Source organism: Lacerta agilis, chromosome 8 (genome assembly GCF_009819535.1).
Source record: "Lacerta agilis isolate rLacAgi1 chromosome 8, rLacAgi1.pri, whole genome shotgun sequence".
In the NCBI taxonomy this organism is placed as follows: domain Eukaryota; kingdom Metazoa; phylum Chordata; class Lepidosauria; order Squamata; family Lacertidae; genus Lacerta; species Lacerta agilis.
In genome coordinates, this window is record NC_046319.1 from 47630937 (window position 1) to 47657169 (window position 26233).

A 26233-nucleotide genomic window follows, 5' to 3' on the forward strand; every position below is an offset into this window, starting at 1 on the left:
TGTGACGTAAAGAAAGGACGTTCGGATACGGGTAGAGAAAAGGAGAAGCAGCGCCTAGCTTTTCTCACTCTCCTTCCCGTCATCCCCTGCGAGCTGCTTGGCCTGGCCCGGTTGCCATGGAGCGCGCCGCAGTGCTGCGCGTCAAGAGAAAGCGCGGCGGGGCTGTGCCGGCCGAAGCGTTGGTGTTGGCCTGTAAGCGGCTCCGGACGGAGGAAGGTGCTGCCACACCGGGCGGTGATGAAGTGGAGAAGAATCTTTTCAAGCTGGTGGCCACCGTAGCCTCGGAGGTGCGGTTGAACAGGACTCAGTGCTCTGGCCTGGGCTTGTTTGGGCCTGTTGGTCGTCGTAGTTGTCCAATTCTTTACAGAAACAATAAGTTAGGCCTCAGGCAAAGGAATCAAAAGTAGCTAAAATAAAATTATTTAAAGATCATGTGCGGTGAAGTGAACAACGCGATCGTGTATAGTTCTACTCAAAAGCAAGACTCCTACGAGTTTCCTGGGGCAAAGCCATACCTATGGATTGTGCAGCTGCATGGTAGTCTTTCACGACTCGTGTCAAAAGACATGCTTATAGCTGTCAGGTTCCTGCAAAGTATGATTTTAGCACCTAGGATAGCTCAGTTGGTAGAACGTGGGACTCTTAATCTTAGGGCTGTGGGTTCAAGTACCACGTTGGGCAAAAAGATTCCTGCATTGCAGGGGGTTGGACTAGATAATCCTCCTGGTCCTTTCCAATTCTCTGATTGTATTCCAGGACTTATTATTGAGTATTCCACTGTGCTTTTGTGGAATCATGTTCTCATTATTCATAATGTCTGTGATACAGTCATTTGTAGCCAGGCTTTCTTTGCACAAATTTTCTCCAGGTTGCATTGGAATTAGATAGGAATGTTTCTGTGGTGATTATGCTGTCAGAATATACAGAATTGTTTACCTGTTATATTTGTTTTGTATACATTCATTTCCCTACACAGCAACTGGGCTCTGAGCAAGCAAACAGTCTTCTTTGTGTTTGTGTATTGCTTATTATGGCTGTAGATTTGTTCTTTAAAATAACAAGCATTTAAGGCATGAATTGAAGTTGCATTTTTGCTTTCTTCAGGATGAGCCTGTTGAGAAGTATGTAAAAGAAGCCATTACCAAAAACAAATCAGCTCAAATCTTGCGACCTTCGCTAGGAAGTGCCCAGAGAGTAATTCAGGACCTTCGTTCTTCCAAGTATGCTAGCAGACAGGAAAGCCGCTACCGTCTCATCGCCAGCCACCGACCAAATTTCTCTGTTGGAGAAAGTGAAGTACTTCCTGCGAATGGGGAGGAGTTGAATAAAAGCAACCATTTGGTCTCTGGAGCAAAAAAGGACACTACACATGAAGAAAGCCATGGTATTGCAGACTCCTGTGGAGAATTTCAGTTGTTTGATATTGAACAAGAAGAGGCTGTAGAAAAGGATACTGGTATGTCGGCTACACACTTACAGGTTGGTATTGAGTCCTGAGTGGTCAAGTTTCTGGATTAAAATATGGCAAGCCAGCAGTTTATACAAAAATGTGAACTTTATTCAGACATCACACCAAACCTTGAATTGAATCATAATAGGAAAGGACCTTGAAAATCATCTAGTTCAGGCATGTCCAACAGGTAGATTGTGATCTACCGGTAGATCAGTAGATCACTGGTAGATCAGTGGCTCCTCCCAAAGAAGCTAAAAAACTTTGGCTCCCTTAAAATAGCTCAACGTCTTTGCCCTGCACCCCTAAAATGACCTGAACCACCAAAAACAGGGCTTTCCTTCCTAAAAAAAAGCTCAATGTCGCTTTTCACTTCCCTAAAGAAGCTCAACAACTTTTACTTGGACCTCCCAAAACAGCTTTTCTTCCTAAAAAAATAAAAAAGCTCAACAACTTTGACCTGAACCCCCCAAAAGGGGGTAGATCACTGCCAGTTTTTAACTCTGTGAGTAGATTGCAGTCTCTTGGAAGTTGGCCACCCCGATCTAGTTCAATTGACTGAGGTTCACTGCTAGTGATAGTTTAGAATCCAAACCATAGCTTGATTTATTCCAAATTTAATAAGTAAACCAGTTTTGAGTTTCTTCTCTGCTTTCAATTTCTCTGCGTAGCATTCCACTTTCTAGGTAAATTGGTCCCTGGAGGGGAAGCAAACTTTATGATAAACCACACATGAACTCTGTTTAACAAACCTAATTCTAAAACACAACACTTGATTGTATTTTACCAGCCAATCTTAAATAAAGGTTTTCTGTTCAGTCAATACACCAAACCATAGTCTAGGGGTTTTTTTAATCATTATTTAGCCTGAAATCTGAATTGAATCTTTATGTCTAGTAATTTGAGAAGTTTATAAGCAAGCATTTTTAATATGCTTTCCAGTGGTTTTGAGTAGCACAATTGGCAATCTAGTTGGGTGAGGGAAAGAATTTCAAGACAGTGACAAAAAGGATGCTGCTTACAGGTGTATTTGTTGGCAATGTAACTTTGTATTAGACTGTTTGCATAAGTCTCTGGGTGCCCAATTTTTGAAGCTAAAATCACCTGCTAATTTACGTTTCAAAAACAGTTTCCAATTAAACATGTGAGGGTTGTTTGGGTACATAGCCTGTTGCTTTTGGTGTGTGTGAAGGGCCCACAGCTTAACTGTAGAGCATGTGCTTTGCATTCAAAAAGTCCCAAATTCAATCCCTGGAGAGCTGTTGCCAATCAATATTGACAGTATTGAACTAGAATATGATGGAGAACTTTCAGCTGACCCAGTTATGACAGGCTTCACATCTGATCTATGATGTCAGGCACAGGAAAGTTCAACTAAAATGGGGGAAGAACCTTAGAGCTCATTCTAAGTACACTTCTTATTCTAAGTAACACTTCTAAGTATATTCTCAATATACATTCTAAGTACACATATTCTTCCTTTGCAGCTACAGCTTCAATTTAAGCTGTGGTGAGATGAAGAAGAATCAAGAGCACACTTAAGAGTGCACTCACAATTCATTCTTTTGAAGTTGAGTAACCTGAAGTCATAGTGACTGACAGGTTGATTCTTAATGTGTAGAGTATATATCCTTGTTGACCACTAGATGTCAGCAGTTGGATGCAGTACAGAATAGCATAACTTCTAGCACCTTTCAGAAACAGGTATTGGTGTATTGTGTGAAATTTAATCCTCAGTTTGCAGGTATATACATGGATACAGAAAAGTAATGCCAAACACAAAATAGTAGGGTCTAAAGGGCCTCCTTGTTGTGTATATTTTGGTGGAGGGGTGGTGGTGGTGTGGTGAAGAAAGCCTAATTGCTAAGTGAGTAGAAAAAAGGGGGGGACAGGCACCGTGTGTCTTTTAAAATCTTTTCAATAGACATTAAACAACAAATGTTATTTATGTTAACAAAGTCTGACTTATAGGAAACTATTAGACAGTGTGGATTATTAAACCTTACAATTTGCTTCCATCATGGGCTAAGCACATTTCCATCTGCTTGACCCCATTCCCTTGCAGCAGAAGACCTCAGTGGGCTTTGCTTAGTAAAGAGCAACATCAGGGCAAGGAATGCTGCCAGAATAACCTTGGCACAATATGGATACCGTGTTATTTCTCTTCCTGATATTACACACTTAACGTGATGTTATTGTATTTTCTTAAGTGTGTTGAGAGTCTCCAGGATACAAGTATTCTAAATAGAAAACAAAGTAGCCTGTTCCTTAGTGCCCTTTGACAGCTCTAGCTGAGAACATCCAATGAACAAAATTCTAGAAAGATTATTACAATTTGTCACATTTACCTTCTATTACTGTTTGAGATTTTAGCAAAGAAGTATCCACTGCCCAGTGTGTTCTAGTTACATCAAGACTGTGTCTACTTATTGATGCTTGTAAATGAGTAAGAGGCAGAATGGTGGAGACAGATATTTTTGAACATGCATTTTTAAACAAGCAGCTTGGTATCCTCCTCCTTCCCCCAGCACAAGATAGTCAAAGTTAAATTTGCATTTTGCTTTTGCATTTGCATTTAACAGGAGGTAACTGTTATTATTGAAGGGGTTTGAACCAGCAATTTGAAAGTCCCATATTAGTTTCTCTTTTAGCTGTTTACAGTGAGATGCTTATAACACTTGTGTTCTATCTAACAGAAACCGGGTTCAGATGCCATTCTCTGTAATGCTGTTGAAATGATTCGTGAGAGTTTAACCATAACGGACAGTAAAGAAGCAGAGCATAATTTAAAGGAGGAATATGTTTATGACATCTACTGCATGGAAACAGCATCTCCATGCTGGATTGAGAACATACTGTCTGTTCAGCCCTACACCCAGGATTGTGAACTGGTAAGCAAATGGAAAAGAATGTCAAATAAGTGACAAAGGGGGCTAAAGAAGAGAATGAGAACCTACTGTGAATTTAGGTCAACATTAGAATATAAAACTGGGACGCGGGTGGCGCTGTGGTCTAAACCACAGAGCCTAGGGCTTACCAGTCAGAAGGTCGGCAGTTCAAATCTCTGTGATGGGGTTAGCTCCTGTTGCTCGGTCCTTGCTCCTGCCAACCTAGCAGTTCGAAAGCACGTCAAAGTGCAAGTAGATAAATAGGTACCGCTCCAGTGGAAAAATAAATGGCATTTCCGTGCGCTGCTCTGGTTCATGCTGGCCACATGACCCGGAAGCTGTACGCCAGCTCCCTTGGCCAGTAAAGCGAGTTGAGTGCTGCAACCCCAGAGTCGTCTGCGACTGAACCTAACGGTCAGGGGTCCCTTTACCTTTACTTTAAAGTATAAAAGCAAGTATATGGGAGCATTTGCAGAGATGGCAGTGTCAGAAATAGTACACTTGCCCTTCAGTTCTTGACTTTTTTTTACAGCTGCAACAAAACTACATGTTTGCAGCTGCTATTTTAACTTCTTAATTTGTATTTTAATTGCTAATCACATTTAAAGACAAGGTTTGGTTTGACTGACTTACAGGAATATCCAAATGGGTTAGGCTACATTTATGACCAATAACTGAAATAAACTCCCAAACACTGTTTATTAGATAAAACTGAAATAAATTGGATAAATCAGAATGTTTTATAAATTTCACTTTATGCACTCACCACAGAGAAACCAAGCCACATAAGATGCAGACATATGGAAATTCCCTCTTCATGTTTGAACCAACATCAAGTTGGGAAAGGGTCCATTTGAAGTGGAGGACAGAAACACTTTTACTTTTTGGCATGTCACACATAAGGCAGAATGGAACAGTTCAAGATTTGCTCATTCACACTCTTGAATAATCCTTCGATTCAGGAAGGTTGTCCATGCTTGCAAAACATAAGCTGTATTTGCTAACTGCTCAAAGGCATAAAGATTTTTATAATAATAATAATTAATAATTTATTTATACCCCGCCCTTCTGGCTGGGTTTCCCCAGCCACTCTGGGTGGCTTCCAACATAATGTTAAAATACAATAATCTATTAAACATTAAAAGCTTCCCTAAACAGGGCTGCTTTCAGATGTCTCCTAAAAGTCTGGTAGTTGGTTTTCTCTTTGACATCTGGTGGGAGGGTGTTCCACAGGGTGGGTGCCACTACCAAGAAGGCCCTCTGCCTGGTTCCCTGTAACTTGGCTTTTCGCAGCAAGGGAACCGCCAGAAGGCCCTCGGCACTGGACCTCAGTGTCCGGGCAGAATGATGGGGGTGTAGACGCTCCTTCAGGTATACTGGACCGAGGCCTTTTAGGGCTATAAAGGTCAGCACCAACACTTTGAATTGTGCTTGGAAACATACTTGGAGCCATAAACAAAACAGGTTTCAGCAGGGATAGGGGAACATATCTGACCATAGTCCATATAGGTCTTAACAACACCTGGAGCGTTGTTATGGAATCTATCGCTTTTCATTTCTGATAGCTAACTTTTGTATTAGTTGATGCTTAGCAAGTGAGTTGCAGTGGAAACTTTCATCTCTGAAAATGCTTTTCAATTTTAACATGCAGGTGGATGAAAATCACATTGCCGAAGAAATATATGATGATGAAGATGATGAGAACAATGAGAACAATTGGCGAAACGACTACCCAGATGAAGATGAGTTCCTCCCTGGGGAAGATGAAGGTATTTGATGTGATGGGCAAGCCAGTCAGCAGTTTCACTTTAATTGATAGTGTTAACCATCAATTTTACTCCCAAACTAGGTGTCAGAAGACCCAAGTGAAACTCACTACAGTTTTACCCTGAGAATGAGTAGCCCACATAGAAAAACCTTGATGGGTCTAATATGACCCATCACTTCTCTAATAACTTTGAACTGGGAAGTGGATAGCGAGATGACGAGCAATCCGAGACAATAAGCAAATAGAGGAAAATACAGTGCTCGGGGCATTGGCAGAACTGCAAACCTAAGCATCATTGTATCCTGTAAAATCTTTCCCACGTTTCCAAATTATTTTTTCCTCCTAGAATCAGAGCATGGAAGCATCAGTGATGAAGATAATGGATATATCAGGAGAACATGGGAAAAATATCAGTCTGATGTCTTGTTGGAATTTGAGTATGATGGGTTGCAGGAGCTGGATTCTGAGTAGAACACTGGAACCTTAGTGCTTAGAAGACATTACTTTAATTATGTGTGAATTTGAAAGTTCATGACACCACATCCATACGTTGTACCGCTTATGTACAGTGAGTGCTGCAGTGTTTATGGAAGCCTGGGTGTCACTGGTTGTTCAGGGGTAAACAAGAGACTTTAAATTATGTATCTAAAATTGAGTAATCTAATCCCTATTCTTGTAGCTGTTGTCTCCATAATACGGTGCACTATGTGGGTAGGGAATCTCTGAACTTGATGGATATCAGTTTTTACTATTTTGGAATCTTTGAAGGCTACTTCTGAAGTTAAAGAAGAAGAAATTCCTTTCTATAAGAAATGTTCCAGTTCAGGTAAAACTAAAACTGGAAATGCAGAAAAAATAGAATAAGCAGACAGCAAATATGTATTCTGAACAACTCTTTCAAAGTCTCAATCTCTTGCCATAAATGGAGCTTCTGCCATAGATTGACAGGAAACCATTACTCATTCTGTGAATTGTTGATCTTTGCACTTTAGTATGATTGGATTACCGAGTAATATGGAGTTCCTATCGACTTTAATATGCAAATAAAAGGCAGCTTTTGTTGAATAATTTTTTTGACTTGATTTTTCCCCTCTGACATGGCCCTTACCAGTAGGTATTTTTAAGTATAGATAGTTTGCTGGCAATCCAGTGAAATGTATTACTGTACTGTTCAGTAAGTTGATGGAAGTTTATAGACAACACCGACAGTTTCTTGACTCCTTGTCTAGTTTTTCTTTCTAGTAAGGTGAAGATGAGCTGCATTGGGTTTGACTGGGGTAGGGGTGAGTTCCAGCTACCTTGGGGGAAACAGTATTGCATTCCTTCAGTAGGGTCTAACTGTGGCCACAGAAGTGTTTTAATAATTATTGTCTAGTGGCAAATATCCCCTTTTAGAGCAAGGTGCTTGAATGGGTGGCAGCAGTCCATGCTCAGGTATGTTTTGTGAGAACGGGTTATCTGGATCCACTTCTGTCTCCTCCAGAACCTAACATAACATTGTTGACAAGTCATCAAGAGTTTTGGAGTCACCAATATGTGGGTAACTCCCAGCTCTATCTCTCTTCCATCTGATTCAGAAGAGGCAGGTGCTTGACCCAGGGCTTAGAGGTGGTAGTAGGCTAGTTGCAGGACAATAAACTGAAGCTGAATCCTGAAAAAACAGGGTTATTGTGTTCTGAGTTATTGAGGTGAGAAGATGGCTTATTCTACATGAGGTTAGTCCCCTGTAAGGAGCAGGTCCACTGCTTGGGGTTTCTGTTGTTCAACAGGGATTTAAATGTTGGTCTTGCTTCAAGCAACAGAAAATTTAGTGATTGCCATGTTTTCTCACCATTCAATACCAGTACAAGAGGACCTGTGCATTACAATAGGTGTTGCTGAGCTTTTGTACAAAGCCTATCTCGTAGACTTGTTATGAGAATAAAATGGAATGATTGTGTATGTTGCCGTGATACCAATATAAACATGAACAACAACAGAACTCATCCACGTTTCTGTTACAGTAGTTACACATGGAGATCTGTATCTGGGTGTATGTATCTGTAACCAACTGGATCAGGCTCCTAATTAACTGCAGTTCCAATTGTTCTCATGTAGTAGGAAAGGTACAAAGAAACATTTTTTTAAAAAAAAAAATTGTTGGGAGTTCCTTTTTTCAGAAAGGCTTGAGCATGGAGCTCTCTGTGTGCTGCTTTTCTGCAGTGAAACTTTGGATGGGGGGGGGGGGGTACACAGCAAAATTCATGTAACACTAAAACATTTCAACCAAACATGGGGTAAATTCAGTATTAGAAATAAACAAGGACAGAGCAAAACCAGCTTTACCAGACTAAATAGTAAATAAATACAACCTACACAAAAAATGCTAGTCTTAGCACACTGCAAAGGCCCACAGCAGCATGTCTTTAAAATAATATGGGGTGGGGGTTATGCCTCCAGATGGTTGGTAGGTGGCTGGAGATGAAAATGACGGAACATCCTCTTCCCCAGCTTCCTCATTTCCACATTAAGTGGAAATACTTGCATGACACTCAAGATACAGTCTAAATATCCCTGCATGCATAGCAAGGTTATGCTTCAAAGTTCTGCTGCTGCCCTTGTAATTCTCAACCAAAGGCATATGCAACACTGCTGCAGCAGTACTGACATTCTTCCTGTCCCATGTCACTTTTCTTATATGTATGCATTCAAAGTAGTATGGTTAATTAAGTATACACGTTTTCTTCACAAATGAAAAGGAGCAAGCGTATCAGTCTCACCGTTTTATTCCCACATAGTGGAAGTTTCATCCTCCTCCCACAAAGTTCCAGCACACATTGACATCATATAAAAGCAGCCATTGTCATTACAATCAGTTGGACAGATCAGGAGCTATCCTTTGCAGTCTTTTTAACAGCATGTTAGGAGTGTAATAATCTAGAGGAAACTTTACAAAGGAATGCCAAATTTACACATGGGACTAAAAAAAAAGTGTGCTTTTAAGGATTATGTTAATACAATTTCAAATAGGTCACTGTTTATTGAAAATAAAAGTAAATGTTTTATTCCAGTTTCAAACCTACTAAAGAAGCATTAGGATAGATGGGTTGTTCAATTTTTTTATTTTTTATTTTTTTTGCAAATATGTTTTTATTTTCCATCAACAATTTTGGGTTTACTGTCCATTTTGAATCATTCTGTTAAAAGAATGAACTTCAAAGCAAGTCTCAAATTTTCTGCAGGCAAAAAAATAAACACCACAGGAATATCTGGATAAATGGACCAGATTATAAATCCAGCCGTGACACAAAACCATGAAAATCTGCAGTGCAGGAAAGCCCCGCTTTTTTCACAATCACATGCCTATTAATGCAGGTTCAGGTCCTTTAGTAACAAATAAGACATTTGAATTGGCAGATTTCAGTATTTTTCCTCAAGCTGCAGCTATATAGTTGCCCTCTTATAGGGCTGTGCACTACAGTATTCAAACTAATATTTAGACAATATGTCAAGTTCTGGGATTTTTATTATTTAACAAATGCAGATAGGGTTTTGTTCAACTAGCCATGTAGAAGTAACCGGAAACTAACAAAGGGCTTCTAAATAAAACCCTTTGGCTTTTGCCTCAGCAATCACATATATTTCTATTATTTAACACTAGGAAACCCCTGTAAGTGTGGCAGTTTGCAGGCAGGGATGGGTGAACAGTGGGTGGGTTGGAGGGGATGGACAATACAGACATCCTCTTTATCCTTTGTAGAACACTTGCCTTCAGGAGCAGGACAGGTTAGCAAGGTTGCATGGAAGGCCCTCTGCAACTCTCCCATAGCCAACCCCTGACATGTGATGTGCCTTCCGGAAATTATCCCAGCCAGCCAGTCTCAGTTCTTGCTGGAAGTTAAGACTGCTAGTGGCACACACACTCCACTGACAAACTGAGAAGATAGCATTGGGAATGAGAGAGAAAGCAGCTGTTCCTGCAACTACACTACAAGCTGTTTACTAGGTACACTGGCCCAGGGAGCTATTGGTGAGAAGTTTTGATGCGGTTCCTGCTGCTACTAAACATGTGGGTCACAAAGAGAGAGGTGACACCACTGTTGCTGGGAAGACTGGCCCAGGTAGCTGCCACTGAAGGGTGGGGAGCTCAGTGTGGTCTCTGCCATCACTAAACTTAGCAACCAGACTCCAACATCCTAAGGTGAGAGAAGAGGCGATTACAGCAGCTGCTGTGCACAGTTTGGTGAGCATGCTGCTGCTGAAGGAGTTCCTTGTTTCAGTTCCTGCCATGTCCAAATTGAGCAGCTGGCCCCAAGCAGCATGAGAGGACAAGGAGGTGGTAGCAGCAGCTGCTGCTGCTTGTAATGGCTGTTGTCCCAAATGCTACCATCTGCTGGATTACTCCCAAGGAAAAGGAAAGGTCATATCATTAATGAACCTGTTCTCCAGCTTAAAACACCAACAGGTAAAAAAGATGAACAGTGCAATAATATGAGTATTTACTCATCAGTCCTACTATGTTCAATGAAGCATACGTCCAGATACGTGTGCATAGAATTTCAGCTTCAAAGCAGAGTGTCTACTCATAAGTAAGCCTCATTAGACTCACATTCAGGTAAGTGGGTATTGCAGCCTTAGTTTTATCTCAAATCATTCCCAGCTGAACTGACCTCCCCAAGCATGTAAACCAATAATGCAAACAAATTCAATATTGATCAGCATTAAGTCTAAAAACATAAATTCCTTAAAGGGTGGGGGGATCAAACTAATTGAGAGGCTTGCTTCTCTATTTTGTCCTAATACAAAGCTCCTTGTTTTTTTTGTTTTTTTTTGGTACAGCAAAGTTCAGTGAAACTTTCTTACATAGAAAGAAAGACAAGAATAACCGTAGATCATCAAGCTTCTTTGAGAATCAGTTTAGCAAATTATTGGACTGAAGAACAAGCTGGAACATGTGCACAGGAGGGCAACCAAGATGGCCAAGGCTCTGGAAACCAAGCCTTATGAGGCCAGTTGGGGAGTTGGGTACATTTGGCCTGGATAAGGGGAGACTCAGAGGAGATATGATTGCCATCTTCAATTACGTGTTATTCAAGGATGATGGAGCAAGCTTGTACTATCTTGTGTGGGTTCTAATCTGAATTGCCCAAAACAAAAACTTACCAGCATAAAAGTTTTACTTGGTTTAATAATAAAAAGCTAAACTTTCATGAGGAGGAGAGAACAGCAGCTTCAGGGCATTAACTGCCATCCAGTGTGCTATAGGTGAAGAACTAGTCCCTGGATCTTTAGTGACAAATTCAACTCCTCTTATGCAATAGTTTGTCATTGTCAGTCTACAAACAACTACTTCACACAAAACAGCTAAACTGTTGATAAGTTGGGAGAATTATTGGTGCCTTTCAAACTCCAGCCATTTGGAATTTGTATCAAGCCTGTTGCTGGGCTGCCTATTTCTGAGCTCTAGAATACAACACTGAATTTCACTATTAAAGAAAAGTTTAGAATCTGTAGATGAAAATCATAGTAAGTTCTATGCCAGAGAAGACTGGCTTTTCAACCACAGTTTATAAAAAAATAACAAACACTAGATCATGACACAGTATGATCTGGCAAGAATCCAAGTTTAGTAAGAATTCCAGATTCCAGTGAAGTTTTCTGTCAATTCATCATTTCTTGAGCATCTTGTTTTACCCTTTTAGTCACTTTTGCATCTTTATATAGATTTGGTTTCTAGTTTTTCTTCTAAAGTATCCATTTCTGTCAGAACACAGTAGCAAAGTAGCTGAGTGGCTCGAGTGACAGCACCTGCGCAAGAGGTAAAATAAACAATTAACCAGGTAACTACCTACACAGTAACAGTTCAGAATCATTGGCTTACTGAAATGAGACTGGCAGCTGCATCAGTGGTAAATACATTCCTAGAATGAGGTCTAAGTACTACAAAACAATATTTGTTATATATATGCATTAAAAAATATACAACCATTTTCTTTTTTCTTTTAATTATGACTATCACCCACTTAAAGGTTTTCTGAAATTACAATTTATGTGATCCTTCTATTAATCATTAAAAGAAACACCCCCCCCCCCAAAAAAAAACCTTACCTAAAATCTTGCTGACAAAGGGTGGTCTTTTGGAAACGGGTAAGGAGACTCCCACAAAGTATACTGGAATTCCTGAGAGTGCAATGCCGATGCCAATCAGGGAATTAATGGTGTCACTATAGAGAGGCACCACCACCAGAAATACTGAGCATATGCAGAAGACTATTGGGAAAAACAGGCTCAACTGTAAGAGAGGAAATGAACTAGAATCAAGAACAGCCAAGTCACACTTCAATTTGTACTTTTTTCATTGTCTTCAAGCGTAAGATTCTCATCAGAAACCACCTTATGCCAATCTAAAAACCACTTTCTGCCTACCTAGAAAGTTTAACAAATGACACAGTGCAAGGCTACTCATCTCGGTGCATTGGTGTAATGTCTCTGAATGTATTAACTACAGAATTTGAGCCTTTATCATTCTCACCTTGAGTGGCCTGTGCCGATCTGGTTGCTTCCAACGGAGGTAGAGTTGCCCAGCAATTGATAGTCCCACAAAGAACCAATAGCTGAAGCTGAAGTAGTTAATAAGCTGGAATACATCTTCTACAGTCAGGTATATGAGCGTCATGGTACACTGTTAGGAAAAAGGAGATGAATACCACGAAAACATCGAGAGGCATTTTTTTTAAAAAAAAAATTAACTGTCATTAGCAGCATTCCTCAAACCTGCACCCCTCCAGATGTTTTGGACTCCCAGCAGTCACAGCCAGCCCATTCTTAGAATGTGCTGCATGGGCACAGTTCAGAACAACAAAGGCATGCAGAAAGGTATCCTAAGTGGCTACTTCACAATGATACAACATCTACCCCCTGGCAGCTCCAAGCTTAACCCCCACCCCCGATGGCATGCCCCATTTATTAATGAAATGCTTGTAGGTAATTTTAAAGTACAGCTGTTATGATCACTTTCTATATTGTATGCAGTCTTGAACACAATTTCCTTTGTGGAAAGGCAGCACATAAATTAAAGCGTAATCTAATTTGGGCTTAGATTCAATATCCAGAGGTTAAGCAGGGAATATGTTGTTTCCATTTACAATTTTAACCTATAGGGACAGGGTGAGTTACAAAATGAAGAAATGTAATAAATTCTATTAGCTCTGTCCACTGTCCACACTGAGTTTCTACATTTCATCAGGTATATATACAAGGTGCAACATCTGTAACTATAAACTCTATCTAGTTACTCCATTATAGGGGTATAAAAAGCCACAGTAGTTAACTTACATTGAAGAGAAGTGCTGGGACTGGTGTAAATCTTCCTATGTGGATCATTGACAAAAGGTCAGGCAAATGACCCTCCCGGGATCCAACAAAGAACAGCCTTCCAATAATAATAAAGTCAGATTAGACAGTTATATCTAATATTAAGTAAAAAGCAGCAGCTAATACATCAACCTGTGATTTATTTTATCCAAGCCAATGCTGAACTGGTCTGATCTGAAGCATTAGCTAAGACAGTCTAGGACTGCAACCGTTATGCAAGATTTCATGCATCACAGAATCTAGATATCATTTGCTTCCCTTTTATACAAATGCATTTGCTTGGTTGAATGAGCAGCAACATTCATGCAGACGATGCTTATTTTCAGATTGGAAACAAAGGGAAACTGGGTTTGGTCTCCACAAGTCTCTGTTCCCTCCTACCCACCCAGAAAATTGTTCCAATTTTGTTTTCTGCACATAGGGCAGCCTCTTCAATCCTCCCATCTCATAGCTGCATTTTCTTCCTTTGTCCTTTTCTAAACTTCTGTGCAAGATTCAAGCAGATTCTTTTGAAAGGTTTGCTTTGCATGCAGACAATCCCAAATTCAACCCCCAACATCTCCAAATAGGACTGGGAAAAGACTCCTATCTGAAACCCTGGAGAGTGGCTGTTAGTACAGTATAAGACAAGACTGAGGTAGATGGACCTGATGTCTAACTCTGCATACGGCTGCTTCCTTTCCTGAAACTGCAGCCATAATAGAATCTGTTATAACTGACTATGTTTATCTGTGCAGAAGGATGAATTTAAGAACAATAGTAAAAAAATGTATTTAAGGAAAGAGTAGATTTGTGACAGTTTATGCTCTTAAAACTGCAGGAGTGAAGTTCTGTATCCCAGCTAGTTTGTTAGAGTATTTTGTTACAGCTAGTAACAACTAGTTTTGTTACAGCTTGTTACAAAGTACATCTGTTGATTTGAAAGAAGAAAGAAAAGAAAAACAACAACCCTGAAGACAAACATTGAAACCAGGAATGTATAAAGATCATGAGCAGGGGTAGGCAACCTAAGGCCCGTGGGCCAGATGCGGCCCAATCGCCTTCTCAAACCGGCCCGAGGAAGGTCCAGGAATCAGCGTGTTTTTACATCAGTAGAATGTGTCCTTTTATTTAAAATGCATATCTGGGTTATTTGTGGGGCACAGGAATTCCTTCATTCCCCCCCCCCCAAAAAAAATATAGTCCGACCCACCACATGGTCTGAGGGACGGTGGACTGGCCCATGGCTGAAAAAAGTTGCTGACCCCTGATCATGAGCATCTTCAGAAAGCCTGTACAATTTATACCAAACATACAATGGTAACTCCACCTCCCTCCCTCCCTCCCTCCCTCCCTCCCTCTTTGGGGTAGGTATAGCCTTACAGAGTACTAAAAATAGACACTTTACCTAGATGAGGCCAAAATAGATGCATTGAGTCCACCAAAGCAGGACAAGGCAACAGCAATCGGGATTGTCCAACTGAACATGCCAAACACTTGCTCAGCAAATGTCTAATGTAAGGGGGAAGGGAGAAAAATTAGAACGTGTTGAACCTCTACACACAGATTTCTTTGTAAAATATATAGTCAAAAAAGTACCCAGTCTGTACAACAGAGTAAAAAACCCATCAGCGGATGTGGAAAATGTGTCCTGCTCTGAAGTTCAAGTCCTGTTAGATTGAATTTCAGAAATAAATTCAATTTGAATTTACTGTTTTAGAAAGTCCAAGGTACAGAGAATTGTGGGCAATCTTGAACAAATTAGATTGCTAAATGATTCTGCTTCTTTGCCCTGCATAGGCAAATAAGCTTCATCATAAATTATAAAAAGCAATAAAACAGTCTGACTCCTGAGTAGCTCCAAATTAAATTGTTTAAGGAAAGGATGGCTTTTAGCATGAGACAGAAATATATGTTTGAAAGCTTTACCAAGAAATACACCCCAACTAATTTATGGTTGCTCTTATAATGACCAACAATTCATTGATGACCTTCCTTATTTTTACTGCAACTCTGCATTTTTCATTGCTTTTCCTCAGCACCACCCAAGTCATGCCTCCATAATTAAATATTTCCTCTTCCTTTATCATCCAGTGGAAATACCTTGTACTCTAATCTCACTACTATTGTGGCATTTCTGCTCCACATTTGAGGAATTATGTCCCATTCTTTTTCTCCAAAAAGAGAATGCAGAATAGCAGGCCTGCACCGTCAGTGCTGCTTGGGAAATAGTGTGTGTGTGTGTGTGTGTGTAACAGCAACAGCAGTATAATTGTACCGATATAAACTGGTTCCCTGTGAACCATGGTTTGCAAACTGAAACTGGAGGCCAGCCTTTGGAATATGCACAACTTCCACATTCCTCATTCTCTGGAGCAATTTCCTTCATCTCTTCCATTCCCAGTGTTAGCCATGGGTTTTGTGTTACACACTCACTGATGCAATTTGTGTGTTTAGGAGGATCCATCACAAATTGAAGATGAATGTTTTGAAGCAAATTGGCAAGCCATGGTTATGAGAGCAACACAAAGCTATTTATGACAAGAGAAAGGGGAAGAAACTGATTTTGAAAGGGGGAATGGGCGAGGAGTGTGTACCTAAACCATGATTTGTAGGCAGCCACCAGTACATCTGCACTTAATCCACTATGGGGAGAGATTAGACTGGTTCATACCAATGGCCAAATCTCAGACTTGAGTATTCCAGTTCTGGTTTCAGATGTGAAGCACAAACCCAAATTCACCAATTTGTATGCCACAATGGCATATTCAACAAGGAAATCAGGGCTATAATCGGCACATCTGATGGGAAGGACGAAAATCAAATATGCAAGCCTAAAGATTGCCAAACCATAGTTCAGCCTTCCAGTATCTTGAGCATAGGACTTCAAAAGGAAACCATGCATCAGATTTCAGCTAGCTGCAGAAAAAAAGGCAGGCCTGTGCCTTCATTTTGCATATGTAAAAAGGGGTGGAAGAAGCCTTCTGTTATATTTTCCAGCTCCTCGTCTGCAATGTCTAGATGAAACTTGTTCCTGTGGCCTGTTGGCATTCAATTGAGTAAACTCAATTAAATTAATGAAGCTAAGGTAGTCATGTCCATTAACTTCAATGGGTCTACTCTGGATAGGACTAGTCTTAGATAAAACCCCATATACTGTAGATATTAGGTATTTAATTTGGTTAGTACTTTAAGCACAACATTTCAGTATTTAAAGGATTCAGTATTTAAAGGATTGCAGTAGATTAATAGGGAAATCTGCCAGGTTTAATTCCAAAGAACTGTTAAAAAACCTGTTCACTCTGTGAAGCTGGTTTTGTCTTTCTGCAAGATATTCTGAAAAGAAATCATCACAAATAAAACACCACAATTTATAAACTGGATTAACTATAATCTGGGTGATTCAAACAGGCCTAATTAGTAACAGCAGTAGTAAAGAGAGAGACTGTGGATGTTATTAGGAGCTCCTAATAACATTCAATCAGTTTTCTTTTAAATAGTACATTTCATGAATGTGTAAGATGTTCTATAGGAATGGAAATGTATGTGAATATAACAATGAAACTGACTGATTAAATATTAAAGGCTTAGGTAAGTACTGTGTCCCTAATTCCAGCTTCACACTTGCACAGCTGGACAAGTCCAGGAGCGCAACTTCTCCTGAACTGCAGCCAGAAAGTAGTAAATGGATTAATAATGAAATCTGATTACTTAAAACCTCCAATAACCCTTCTAACTAAAAAGATTAAAATCACAAATAGGCAACATACACCAATGAATTTCACACTGGCCAAATTACAAGAAGCTTCTGGCTGTGTATTTGAACCTGGAAATTTTACATTTGGGATGCTATGCTAGATTAGTCTAAAGAGAATGATCAAAACACCAAAAATTTAAGAAGCTTGTTCTAAGACACAACAACTTAACTACTCAGCTTAACTCCCCCTTAAAAAAACAATTTTGTTTGGTAAAGTGTGCTGACCTAAAAGGGCTTAGATACCTCATATGTCATTTAAAAAGTTGTAAATATCCTATATAGCATTCTGTAGTAATTGGAGTGACCTTTAACACAACTGAGTTCTTGGAAAAGAAAGCAGAGAAGTAACCTATCAGCCCCATAGTGATTTCTTAAAATGTTGGGCATTTAAATACCTACATAAGTAAATAGATAAGAAATCAGATAGTTGGTCAGATGTCAAAAGATCAACAATGGAATGAATATAAAATCAAAATATCTTTCAAATACCTTTTGTGCATTAGTTGCAAAACATCTCATGCTATTCATGCTATTCATGCAATTCAAAGAATAAACTGTATAAGAAGACTGGGGGCGGGGGGGGGGGGAGCAAGCAGGATGTTGTCAGCAGATTCCCCCAATTTCACCCTAATCAGATTCCCTTGATTAGCCAAACTGCAAACCAGTAGTGTTCCAACTGCTTGACAACAGGATCTGTCATTCATTGTCAGAGTGGAAGATAGTGGGTTAGAGCACTTCTTCCAACCTGGCTTGGGTCTCTTGCCTGAGCAAGAGCCTAAGAACCCACTCTGTTACAGTGTTGATGCAGACTCTCTCCAGAACATATTTACTTTCTACATGTCCAACCCACATGCATACTACTTCCAGTCCTGCCTAAAGTCACAGCATTTCTGCAGTGTCTATTCTAATATAAATAGGACAGCGTTTTCCATGAATTGCTAAACTGGTCTGAGTCCTTGCAAGTTACCAATTTTACCAATTTCTAACATCCCTAAATACAAAGGGTTGAATTCAGACTAAGTTAGTTGGTCTAAGTTCCCATTGAAACAAATGGTGACTGCAAGACATGACTTAATTTTAGTTACTATTGAAATAAATTGGATTTAAGCGCAAATTGCTTAATCTGAATCCAATCTGATAAATTTAGCATTACTATTTTTGCACAAATTATACTTCAGTCAACCAACTGAAAACAATTATTGGGGAAGGTTCATTTTCACACACATATATATATAAGCCTTCAAACTGCATCCTTAAAGGTTGTTTGTTTCACTCTGGATGACTGTCGCCAATTCACTTGGATGTATACACACAGGCCTGCAGAAATCAAAAGGTAGTCTGGCCATAAACAGTGCCCAAAAGTTCTAGATCATATAGAAACTGGGTCATCTGAATCATAAAATGGCTGCACAGCTCAAGATGCAATTTACTCAAAGTGAAGTGCATAAACACACATAACAATAGCAATATCAGACTTACCACTGCCACTGCATCACTAGAAAGCACAGCATTAATATCCAGCACTGTATAATATGCTATATTGGTCAATATGTAGATAATTGTCACAATTGGCATAGAAACAGCAATAGCTAGAGGCAGATTCCTGGTTAAATAAAACAAAATAAATCACAAACACACAACTTAGAAGTAGCTGTTACTCTTTTCATCCTGACTAATACCTACTGGGATATCGCAAGGGATGCAGGTGGCGCTGTGGTCTAAACCACTAAGCCTATTGGGCTTGCTGATCGGAAGGTCGGCAGTTCAAATCTGCACAAGATGAGCTCCCGTTGTTCTGTCCCAGCTTCTGCCAACCTAGCAGTTTGAAAGCTTACCAGTGCAAGTAAATAAATAGGTACTGCAGCCATGCACTCTGGCTTCCATCATGGTGTTCCGTTGCACCAGAAGTGGTTTAATTATGCTGGCCACTTGACCCAGAATGCTGTCTGTGGACAAACGCCAGCTGGAAGGTGTGAAACCCAGGAGACCTCAGAGGGCAACCCTCACCATTCCCCCCCTAGGGAAAGGAAGAGACCAGCCAAGAGGCTGCTGTAGAGGTGGCACCAGGAGGGGAGCTGCCAAGGAGATAGCAGATCTGGCCTCCAAGGAACACACTGCAGCCACTGATGCTACTGTGGTGGCGGCAGCGGCAGCAGCCAACAGCAGCAGTGTATGATGAATTTCTAAGAGGCCAGACCTGCTGCCCCTATGGATCCTGCCACCTGAGGTAGTCACCTCACCTAGTCTGATGGGTGGGCCAGCCCTGACTATGTCCAGCTTTGTCAATCCTGCAAGTCGGAAACAATGTTCAGTTGCTACAGCCAGTCAAGCTTTTCTTAATGTCTCTCAGGCTTCAAAATTCTGTTGGTTACTCCTGGTAGTGTCAAGGTTCAGAATTGTTTATGTCCATGTAAAATATTTCTTCAGCTAGAGATAAAGTTCTCTCACACTTCAAGATGAATTTTCAATAACATTGACTCTTAGGAGATACGGTACTTCAAACAAACTGAAAAAGGTGAAATAGCTTTAGGAAACATTTACCTTTCTGGGTGTTTTATTTCTTCAGTTACAAAATTGAGGGTGTCCCAACCTGAGTATGAGAACAAGGCAGAGTAAAGTGCAAGAGAAATACCCCCAAGATCCCAAGATGATCCCTCAAAAGAGTCCTGAAAGTGGTCCGAATATCCTGTGTGTAAAGGAAAAGCAGAGGAATAAGAACAGTGTTGGAAAGCATACCAGATGGCACTGTTAATATACTTTACTGGAAAATAAAGGCAAGAAGAATGAGAAAATCTCAGACTCTCTGAAGACAGCAAAGTGAGATCTACCCACACACACACATGGCATAACTAGATGGGACATAATAACATTATTAAATGCTGCCTTGCATTTAAATAAAAGGGGGAAGCCCTACTAGCAAGCAGGAAACTAGCATAGCAAGCTGCAGGCTGGGCTAGACTGTCTCCTGACAAGTTATTAATTTAATTGAAATGAGATTTTGTTTATTTTTATTTATATGAAGGAACATTCAAGGAATTGTATTCCCAGCCTACAGTGACAATCAAACACCTCATTCTACTGCATGGATATGCCAGGCAGCATATTATCTCCCTGTTGCCTGCCTTTAGAGCAAATCAGTTAGTAGAAACATTGCTTTATTTCTGAGGAACTCTAGTTCAATACATACCCAGTTTACATGCATAATCAGAGACAAACTTGGCTCACAGCAGTTCAAACCACAGTTAATTAAACTGACTGCAGGCAGCCTTGGCATTACAACTTCACCTCTTGCCAAGTACAAGGCATCTAGAGTCTCTGCGGGAGGCAGTGGAGGATAGGGGTGCCTGGTCTATGGGGTCACGAAGAGTCGGACACGAATGAACGACTGAACAACAACAACATCTAGAGTCTAGATATTTTATGTAAAAAAATGTATTCAAAATGTGTTTCTCCATCACAGATTGGTTCTCAGGTTCAAATATTATCTGTACTACTAATATAATGAGGTTTGGTCAGGAAACAAACTATGATCCCAGTTCAGGCATAACACTAAGCAAAGGCTCAGCATGTTGCTCCCACTTTGCTTGGGAAGAAATGAAGTGGGAACCAACTACAGATTCACAGAAAAATATTAACTATAGTTTACATTGACATTTGAATGAGAGCAGTGCCACAATCTGATGGCTACCCAATAAGCCTTGACCTAACAACTGTTTACCCACATCTCTGAAATATTTTAGCCCATATCACTGAAAAGTTTTAAGACAACCAAAATTACAAACATACAAATGATTAAAAGGTCTATTACTAGACTACAGCAGCTTTCCATTTACAAAAGCTAATTAGTATTTGTCCAATTTGGCATGTTTTCCAAGTGTGTTTTTAAGCTGGATAAAAGCAATTTCACAAAGGTAGCTTTTAAAATTAATTGGTTTTATTTGGCAATCACTGCAAAAGTAGCTTTTAAAAACATTGCAGTGTCTCATTTAGAAATCTGTTCAATATTTAAGAATATCACAGCATAGCTATCTATTCTCATCATATTCACCACTTTATCTCCTTATAAAGCATTGGGAAGATGGAATAGTAGCCAAGTTTGAACAGTGATGGATAAAGAGTTATATTAAAAGCAAAAATCATACTGCTAGAAGACCACATTGTGTTACATTTATTGTTCTGCACAGGCCCAACGGATAAGGAAAGAACATGGCATATAGTCCTTCTAAAATAGAGAAGTGTGTAGTTTGGCATAGTAGAAATGCAGACTTCCTATTTTCTCAAGTCAGCATAATAAGAATGCTTCCAAAATAAACAGGAAACAAAGCTTGTTTTAAAAAATCAATAATAAAGGTGAAAACCCTGATACAGTAAACCTACAATAGTTAGGATACCATAGCTCATGGGGAAAACATGTCAGCAAGCTCAGTTGTGTAAAGTTGAACAATAGACAATAGGAAAAACATGGCTGAGGAGGAAAGTGCTATGTGATCTTTGCTTTTTGGTGCACTCTTGTCAGCAATCTGCACATAAAGGTCACATAGGCTGCTTGAAAATGCCCTTAATATGACTGGCTCTGGGATCAACCTGGTGTTAAAGTAACAGAAGTATTACACTTAGGTGCATAGGGTAGCTCAGGGCCAAACTCAACATGTTGTTAGTTGTATCAAAGCAATTCTCTTCCTATAAACTGCTTTGAGGTTCTATTACAATCAAGTGATATACATTATAAACTGTGTTAAATAAATTAATGTGCAAACATTTTTCTAATGTAAATAGCTGCTGCTGGAGAAGCCTGGATAGGACTAAGACTACAGTGGGAGGTTTAATAATTCCCTCTCCCTGTGCTAATAGCATTCTCTCTCTCTCTCTCTCTCTCTCACACACACACACACACACACACACAGAGAGAGAGAGAGAGAGAGTGAGAGAGAGAGAGTGAGAGTGAGAGTTCATCAGGATAGTGTCATGGGGGGGGGGGGGGATTAACACCTATCCACCACTATTTCCATTCTATTCAGTCGCACCCTGGCAGCTAATTGCAATTGGAAGGGCAGGGGGAGTCCAGTTTTCTTTGATCTAAAAACTTACTTCATTAAAAACAAAAATACAGAAAAGACACACTTATAATACACTGACCAAACTATTCTATTTAGAAAGTGTTTAACCTCCTTGAACAAAGGAACTGCTTTGCAACCCCTTCCTGCAAAAAAACACAAAGGGAGTCTGAGCTGCATGTACAATGTATACAGTACACATTAACAACTTTCTTTGGATGGCAACTGTTATTTGGGTGAGGAGACAGAGCCAATTTGGAGTTGGAAATTAAGGGGTTTAAGCCCACACACACACCATCAGCCACTGCCACCACAAGGATGATGATGATGATGATAATGATGATTGGTGTCTGATTTAAATTAATTACACATACATAAACCTGAGGTACTCATTAGATCATGTAGACCACTTGGTTAGATTCAACAGAAGCGAGCTACATAATACATTTTGGTAAGGCCATAGCAAGGCATATTCAACATAGCCAGTCACTAAAACACAGCAACTCCCCTCACCCCATAATAAGAAGTTATCTTTTTTTTTCTCAGCAGTGGCATTCTTGTAATATATAATACCTTAAGGAAAAACCTGAATCTAGTTCATGTGCTTTGAGATAATAAGCAGCCACAGCATGGTGTCAGCCCTCTAACACCACCCTTTTGTACTCCCCTATAATATGAAACAAAACTGTCAATTCTATGGACCAGTTAGCATCCACAAAACTGCACAACCAATGCCATATGCGCAAGAGCACATTCAGCTTCTACTTCTCAATCAGCAATATCTCAAGCCATACAGCAAGTCATTTTGCAACCTGAGAGAAATTTCAAAATCAGTTTGTACTACATTGTTCCCTACTTTTACTGGAAGCAGCTCTACAAGGCCTCAGGAAGAGGGAGCGCCCTGCGACCCAAGATCCTAATAACTGGAGATGCCAGGGAAAGAACACAAAACCTTGTACATGAAAAGTATGTGCTCCCCTCTCTATGGTTATTCAGTTATTAAAATGAAAGAAGTTTAAGTTTCTAAGTGTTTCTGTGTGAGTGCCTCAGTTTACTTAAGGTAGTAGCTTTTTCAGGTTCAGTCATCTTTTAAAAAACTAAAATTAAAAGAATACATTTGACAGGAAATGGAGAAAAGGAAGCCAAACAACAGCTGAATGGCATTTTACCACCCATAATTGTATTCAGTTTTTTAGTTCAAACAGTTAATGACAATTACCAAGATATGTAGACTGAGCTGTAATATTATATTGGTTCTATTAGAATTAGTTTTTCTTTGGCTGAATTTAAAACATGTTTGCATCAAAGTCCATTCAGAGCATGTTTGCAACAGTTTAGCTGTAGAATCTTCACCACAATGTAATTATGAAGCAAAATATTACTGTTAAGAGGTATATTTCCTTTGTACAGATATAACGTTTAGTGGTTTTCAAATAATGTACAGCTTTGACAAAATAAAATTTAACAATTATAGCAACTTAATGCCACAGATTATGTTTTCAGTTTTTGGATAAGATGATTGTTCCCTGTACATTTTGATCAGATTTTATATTTTATTTGGTTTTTGTTTTAAATGTATATTTTCTGTCCCAATTTTTCAGTATAGATATGGATAAAACTCCCTACACACACACACACCCCGCAAAAATACATTATTTTTCTTGAAATGTGAGAAATATCTACAAAGGCCTGGTAAGAACACTACTGCTGTGCCCCAGGAGAGGCTGGTCCATTAGGGGAAATGGGGTACTACCCTCTGCAACCTCAGTCTGCCATCAGCCAGCCTCCACCTGCCTATTTTTCTTCTTCTTACAACCAGTCCAGGGGGTGGCACTGCCTGCCAACTTCCTCTGCCTTAGTTTCAAGTGTTGCCTTTGTGGAACTCAGCAGGTAGGAGGGTGGGAACAAAAGTGGAATTAGTTGGCTCCACCTGTCACTGGCTTTGGCTCCGCCTATTGCTAGTCTTGCTGCCTTCTGCCTTACCAGTCCCAACAGGCACCACTTCTGTGTCTTAAAACACTCACTAGAAAACAGGTTCCAGTTACTCTGAATGTGTCAAAGAGGCTATTCTTCTACAACAGTGAAGGCTAAAAACAATTTTTCAAAAAATACACTGAAAATTTTAGTTTTTCGAGAAACCTGCAGACACTTTGAAATGTACATAGAGTATTGTTAAGGGTGCAAATAAACTGCCTGAAGTGCCTAAAATGCCCTAGGGGGCATGGTCTAAGAAAACTTAATGCAGCCATCTGTTAAAGCCAATAAATTTGGGTCTGGTCAGTGCCTGGATGGTAAGCCACCTGGTAACTTGACGTACACCACCTTGAGTTCTGTGATGGAACATAGGAAGCTGCTTTATACCAAAGCAGATTATTGCATCAATCCATCTAAGTATTGCTTACACTGACTGACTGACAGGCTGACATCTTTGCCAGTCCTATCTGCAGATACTGAGAACTGAACATGAGATCTTCTACATGAAAAGCAGGTGCTCTACCCCTGAGGTACAGAAGGTGGGATATAAATGAACTTTAATAAAATCAATGAATAAAACTAAATTAATATTTCTATGACTAAGTAAACTAGAGGCCCAGCTATATGCAACACTTTGTCATGTGTAGTTATCTACTTAAGGGCATACATAATACAACAAAAATGAAGCTGCAGAAGGATGCAGATATTTTTTATTGGGAGGAGGGGAGCAGCTGGTGTGTCTGTAAAAGCATTAAGAAGCTGCTCCTCCATGCTTCCACACCTGTATATTTTACATATGATTTTAAATTTCAGAGTAAAACCACAAGTAATTCAGTCCCCAGATTTATGTTAAGTCACTATCTTACTGTGGGTTTTTATTTTCAATTTTGCCTTCATTCCTACCTAAGAGTACAGATGCAAGCTCTAGTTTTATAAGCAGAAGTTGGTTCATTTAGAAAGTTAGTTAGTTACATACCATACCTGAAGCTTCCTATTTTTTGAAGGGATCTGAAACTGCTGTGAATTTCATCAATAACCCAGTAAGTGCTCCTTAACATTTTTCTTCTGATCAGTACAAACCTTTACACATTAAGCTATTAATCTTACCCTGGCTTAGTTTAACAATTCCTGTTATGATGATGACAATAAGGGCAATGACTTTGGCATAGGTGAATGCATCCTGCACCCTTGTTCCCCATTTAACATAGGCACAATTTATAAACGTTAGAAGACCTAGGAGACAAAAAGGGAAGCAAGGAGGCATTAGAAAGTGCTTTGTTTTTGTTTTTTTTTAAATCAGTCATTGGTTTGAAATTCTTTTCCATGCCAGAGCTAACATGTCACAATTACATATTTGTGCAAATAGGCTTAGGAAATCAGGATAAGGAAAAACTGTATTTATAAAGACACAGTTTTATTACTAAAACTTGTCTGTTATTTAACAAAATAAAAAAATACAAAAAATCCTTCCAGTAGCACCTTAGAGACCAACTAAGTTTGTTCTTGGTATGAGTTTTCATGTGCATGCACACTTCTTCAGATACTGTTATTTAACAGTTGGTTAACTTCCAACAAACTGCAGAGGAGAAAGGATTTCAGGACATATGCACATCTAAGGAGAGGGTCTAGAAGGTATGAAAATACTTCTTGGCCCAATTCACAGTCTAATTATCATCTTAGGAGTAATCTTGTACCTTTGAAATGAAGGAAGATTGAAAATGAATACACATTTTAAATGACAACCTTCTTATTGAAAATAGGAATCACCACTTTAAAACTCTTTGACAACAATATAGTAGTTAAAAAACCCAAGCCACTAGACCTAAAGGGCTAGAAAAAATTAAGGGTAGTTCCATGGTTTAGGGAAACGTCTTAATCGAACCATTTTCGTGGCATTTAAAAAACATTTACTAAAAAATGAAGACGCAAAAAGCAATGCAAAAGGCAATGCAAAATTAAATGCTCCTTTTCCTTTAACCATCTGGAATGTCTTAATTCTCATATTCTTGA

General features: G+C 39.5%; 2 protein-coding genes across 5 annotated transcripts in view; one reads left to right on the forward strand and one right to left on the reverse strand.

The window, feature by feature from the left end:
* The first annotated feature begins 85 nt into the window (after nt 1–85).
* SLC7A6OS (solute carrier family 7 member 6 opposite strand) lies at nt 86–7171 on the forward strand. The gene is made up of 5 exons (XM_033157226.1): nt 86–287; nt 1105–1479; nt 4147–4341; nt 5990–6107; nt 6453–7171. The coding sequence occupies exons 1-5, from the start codon at nt 117–119 to the stop codon at nt 6575–6577; spliced, it is 984 nt and encodes a 327-aa protein (XP_033013117.1). The 5' UTR covers nt 86–116; the 3' UTR covers nt 6578–7171.
* Nucleotides 7172–9276: 2105 nt separating this feature from the next.
* SLC7A6 (solute carrier family 7 member 6) overlaps nt 9277–26233 on the reverse strand; it is a 30262-nt gene continuing 13305 nt past the window's right edge. For 3 of the 4 annotated variants that reach the window (XM_033157228.1, XM_033157227.1, XM_033157229.1), the window contains 8 exons: nt 25331–25456; nt 19737–19881; nt 18675–18798; nt 14847–14950; nt 13421–13517; nt 12618–12767; nt 12194–12377; nt 11635–11893 (listed from right to left, as the gene is read on the reverse strand). In XM_033157228.1, coding sequence (XP_033013119.1) covers nt 11802–11893; nt 12194–12377; nt 12618–12767; nt 13421–13517; nt 14847–14950; nt 18675–18798; nt 19737–19881; nt 25331–25456 — 1022 coding nt within the window. In that variant the 3' untranslated portion in view covers nt 11635–11801. Of the gene's footprint in view, nt 10487–11634; nt 11894–12193; nt 12378–12617; nt 12768–13420; nt 13518–14846; nt 14951–18674; nt 18799–19736; nt 19882–25330; nt 25457–26233 lie in introns of those variants that run through there. The other variant, XM_033157230.1, reaches the window with a different exon arrangement.

Coding starts and splice junctions, on each gene's coding strand:
- SLC7A6OS (XM_033157226.1), top strand. CDS start 117: ATGGAGCGCGCCGCAGTGCTGCGCGTCAAGAGAAAGCGCGGCGGGGCT. Junction 1,480..4,146: donor TGTCGGCTACACACTTACAG/GTTGGTATTGAG, acceptor TCTATCTAACAG/AAACCGGGTTCAGATGCCAT. Junction 4,342..5,989: donor ACACCCAGGATTGTGAACTG/GTAAGCAAATGG, acceptor TTTAACATGCAG/GTGGATGAAAATCACATTGC.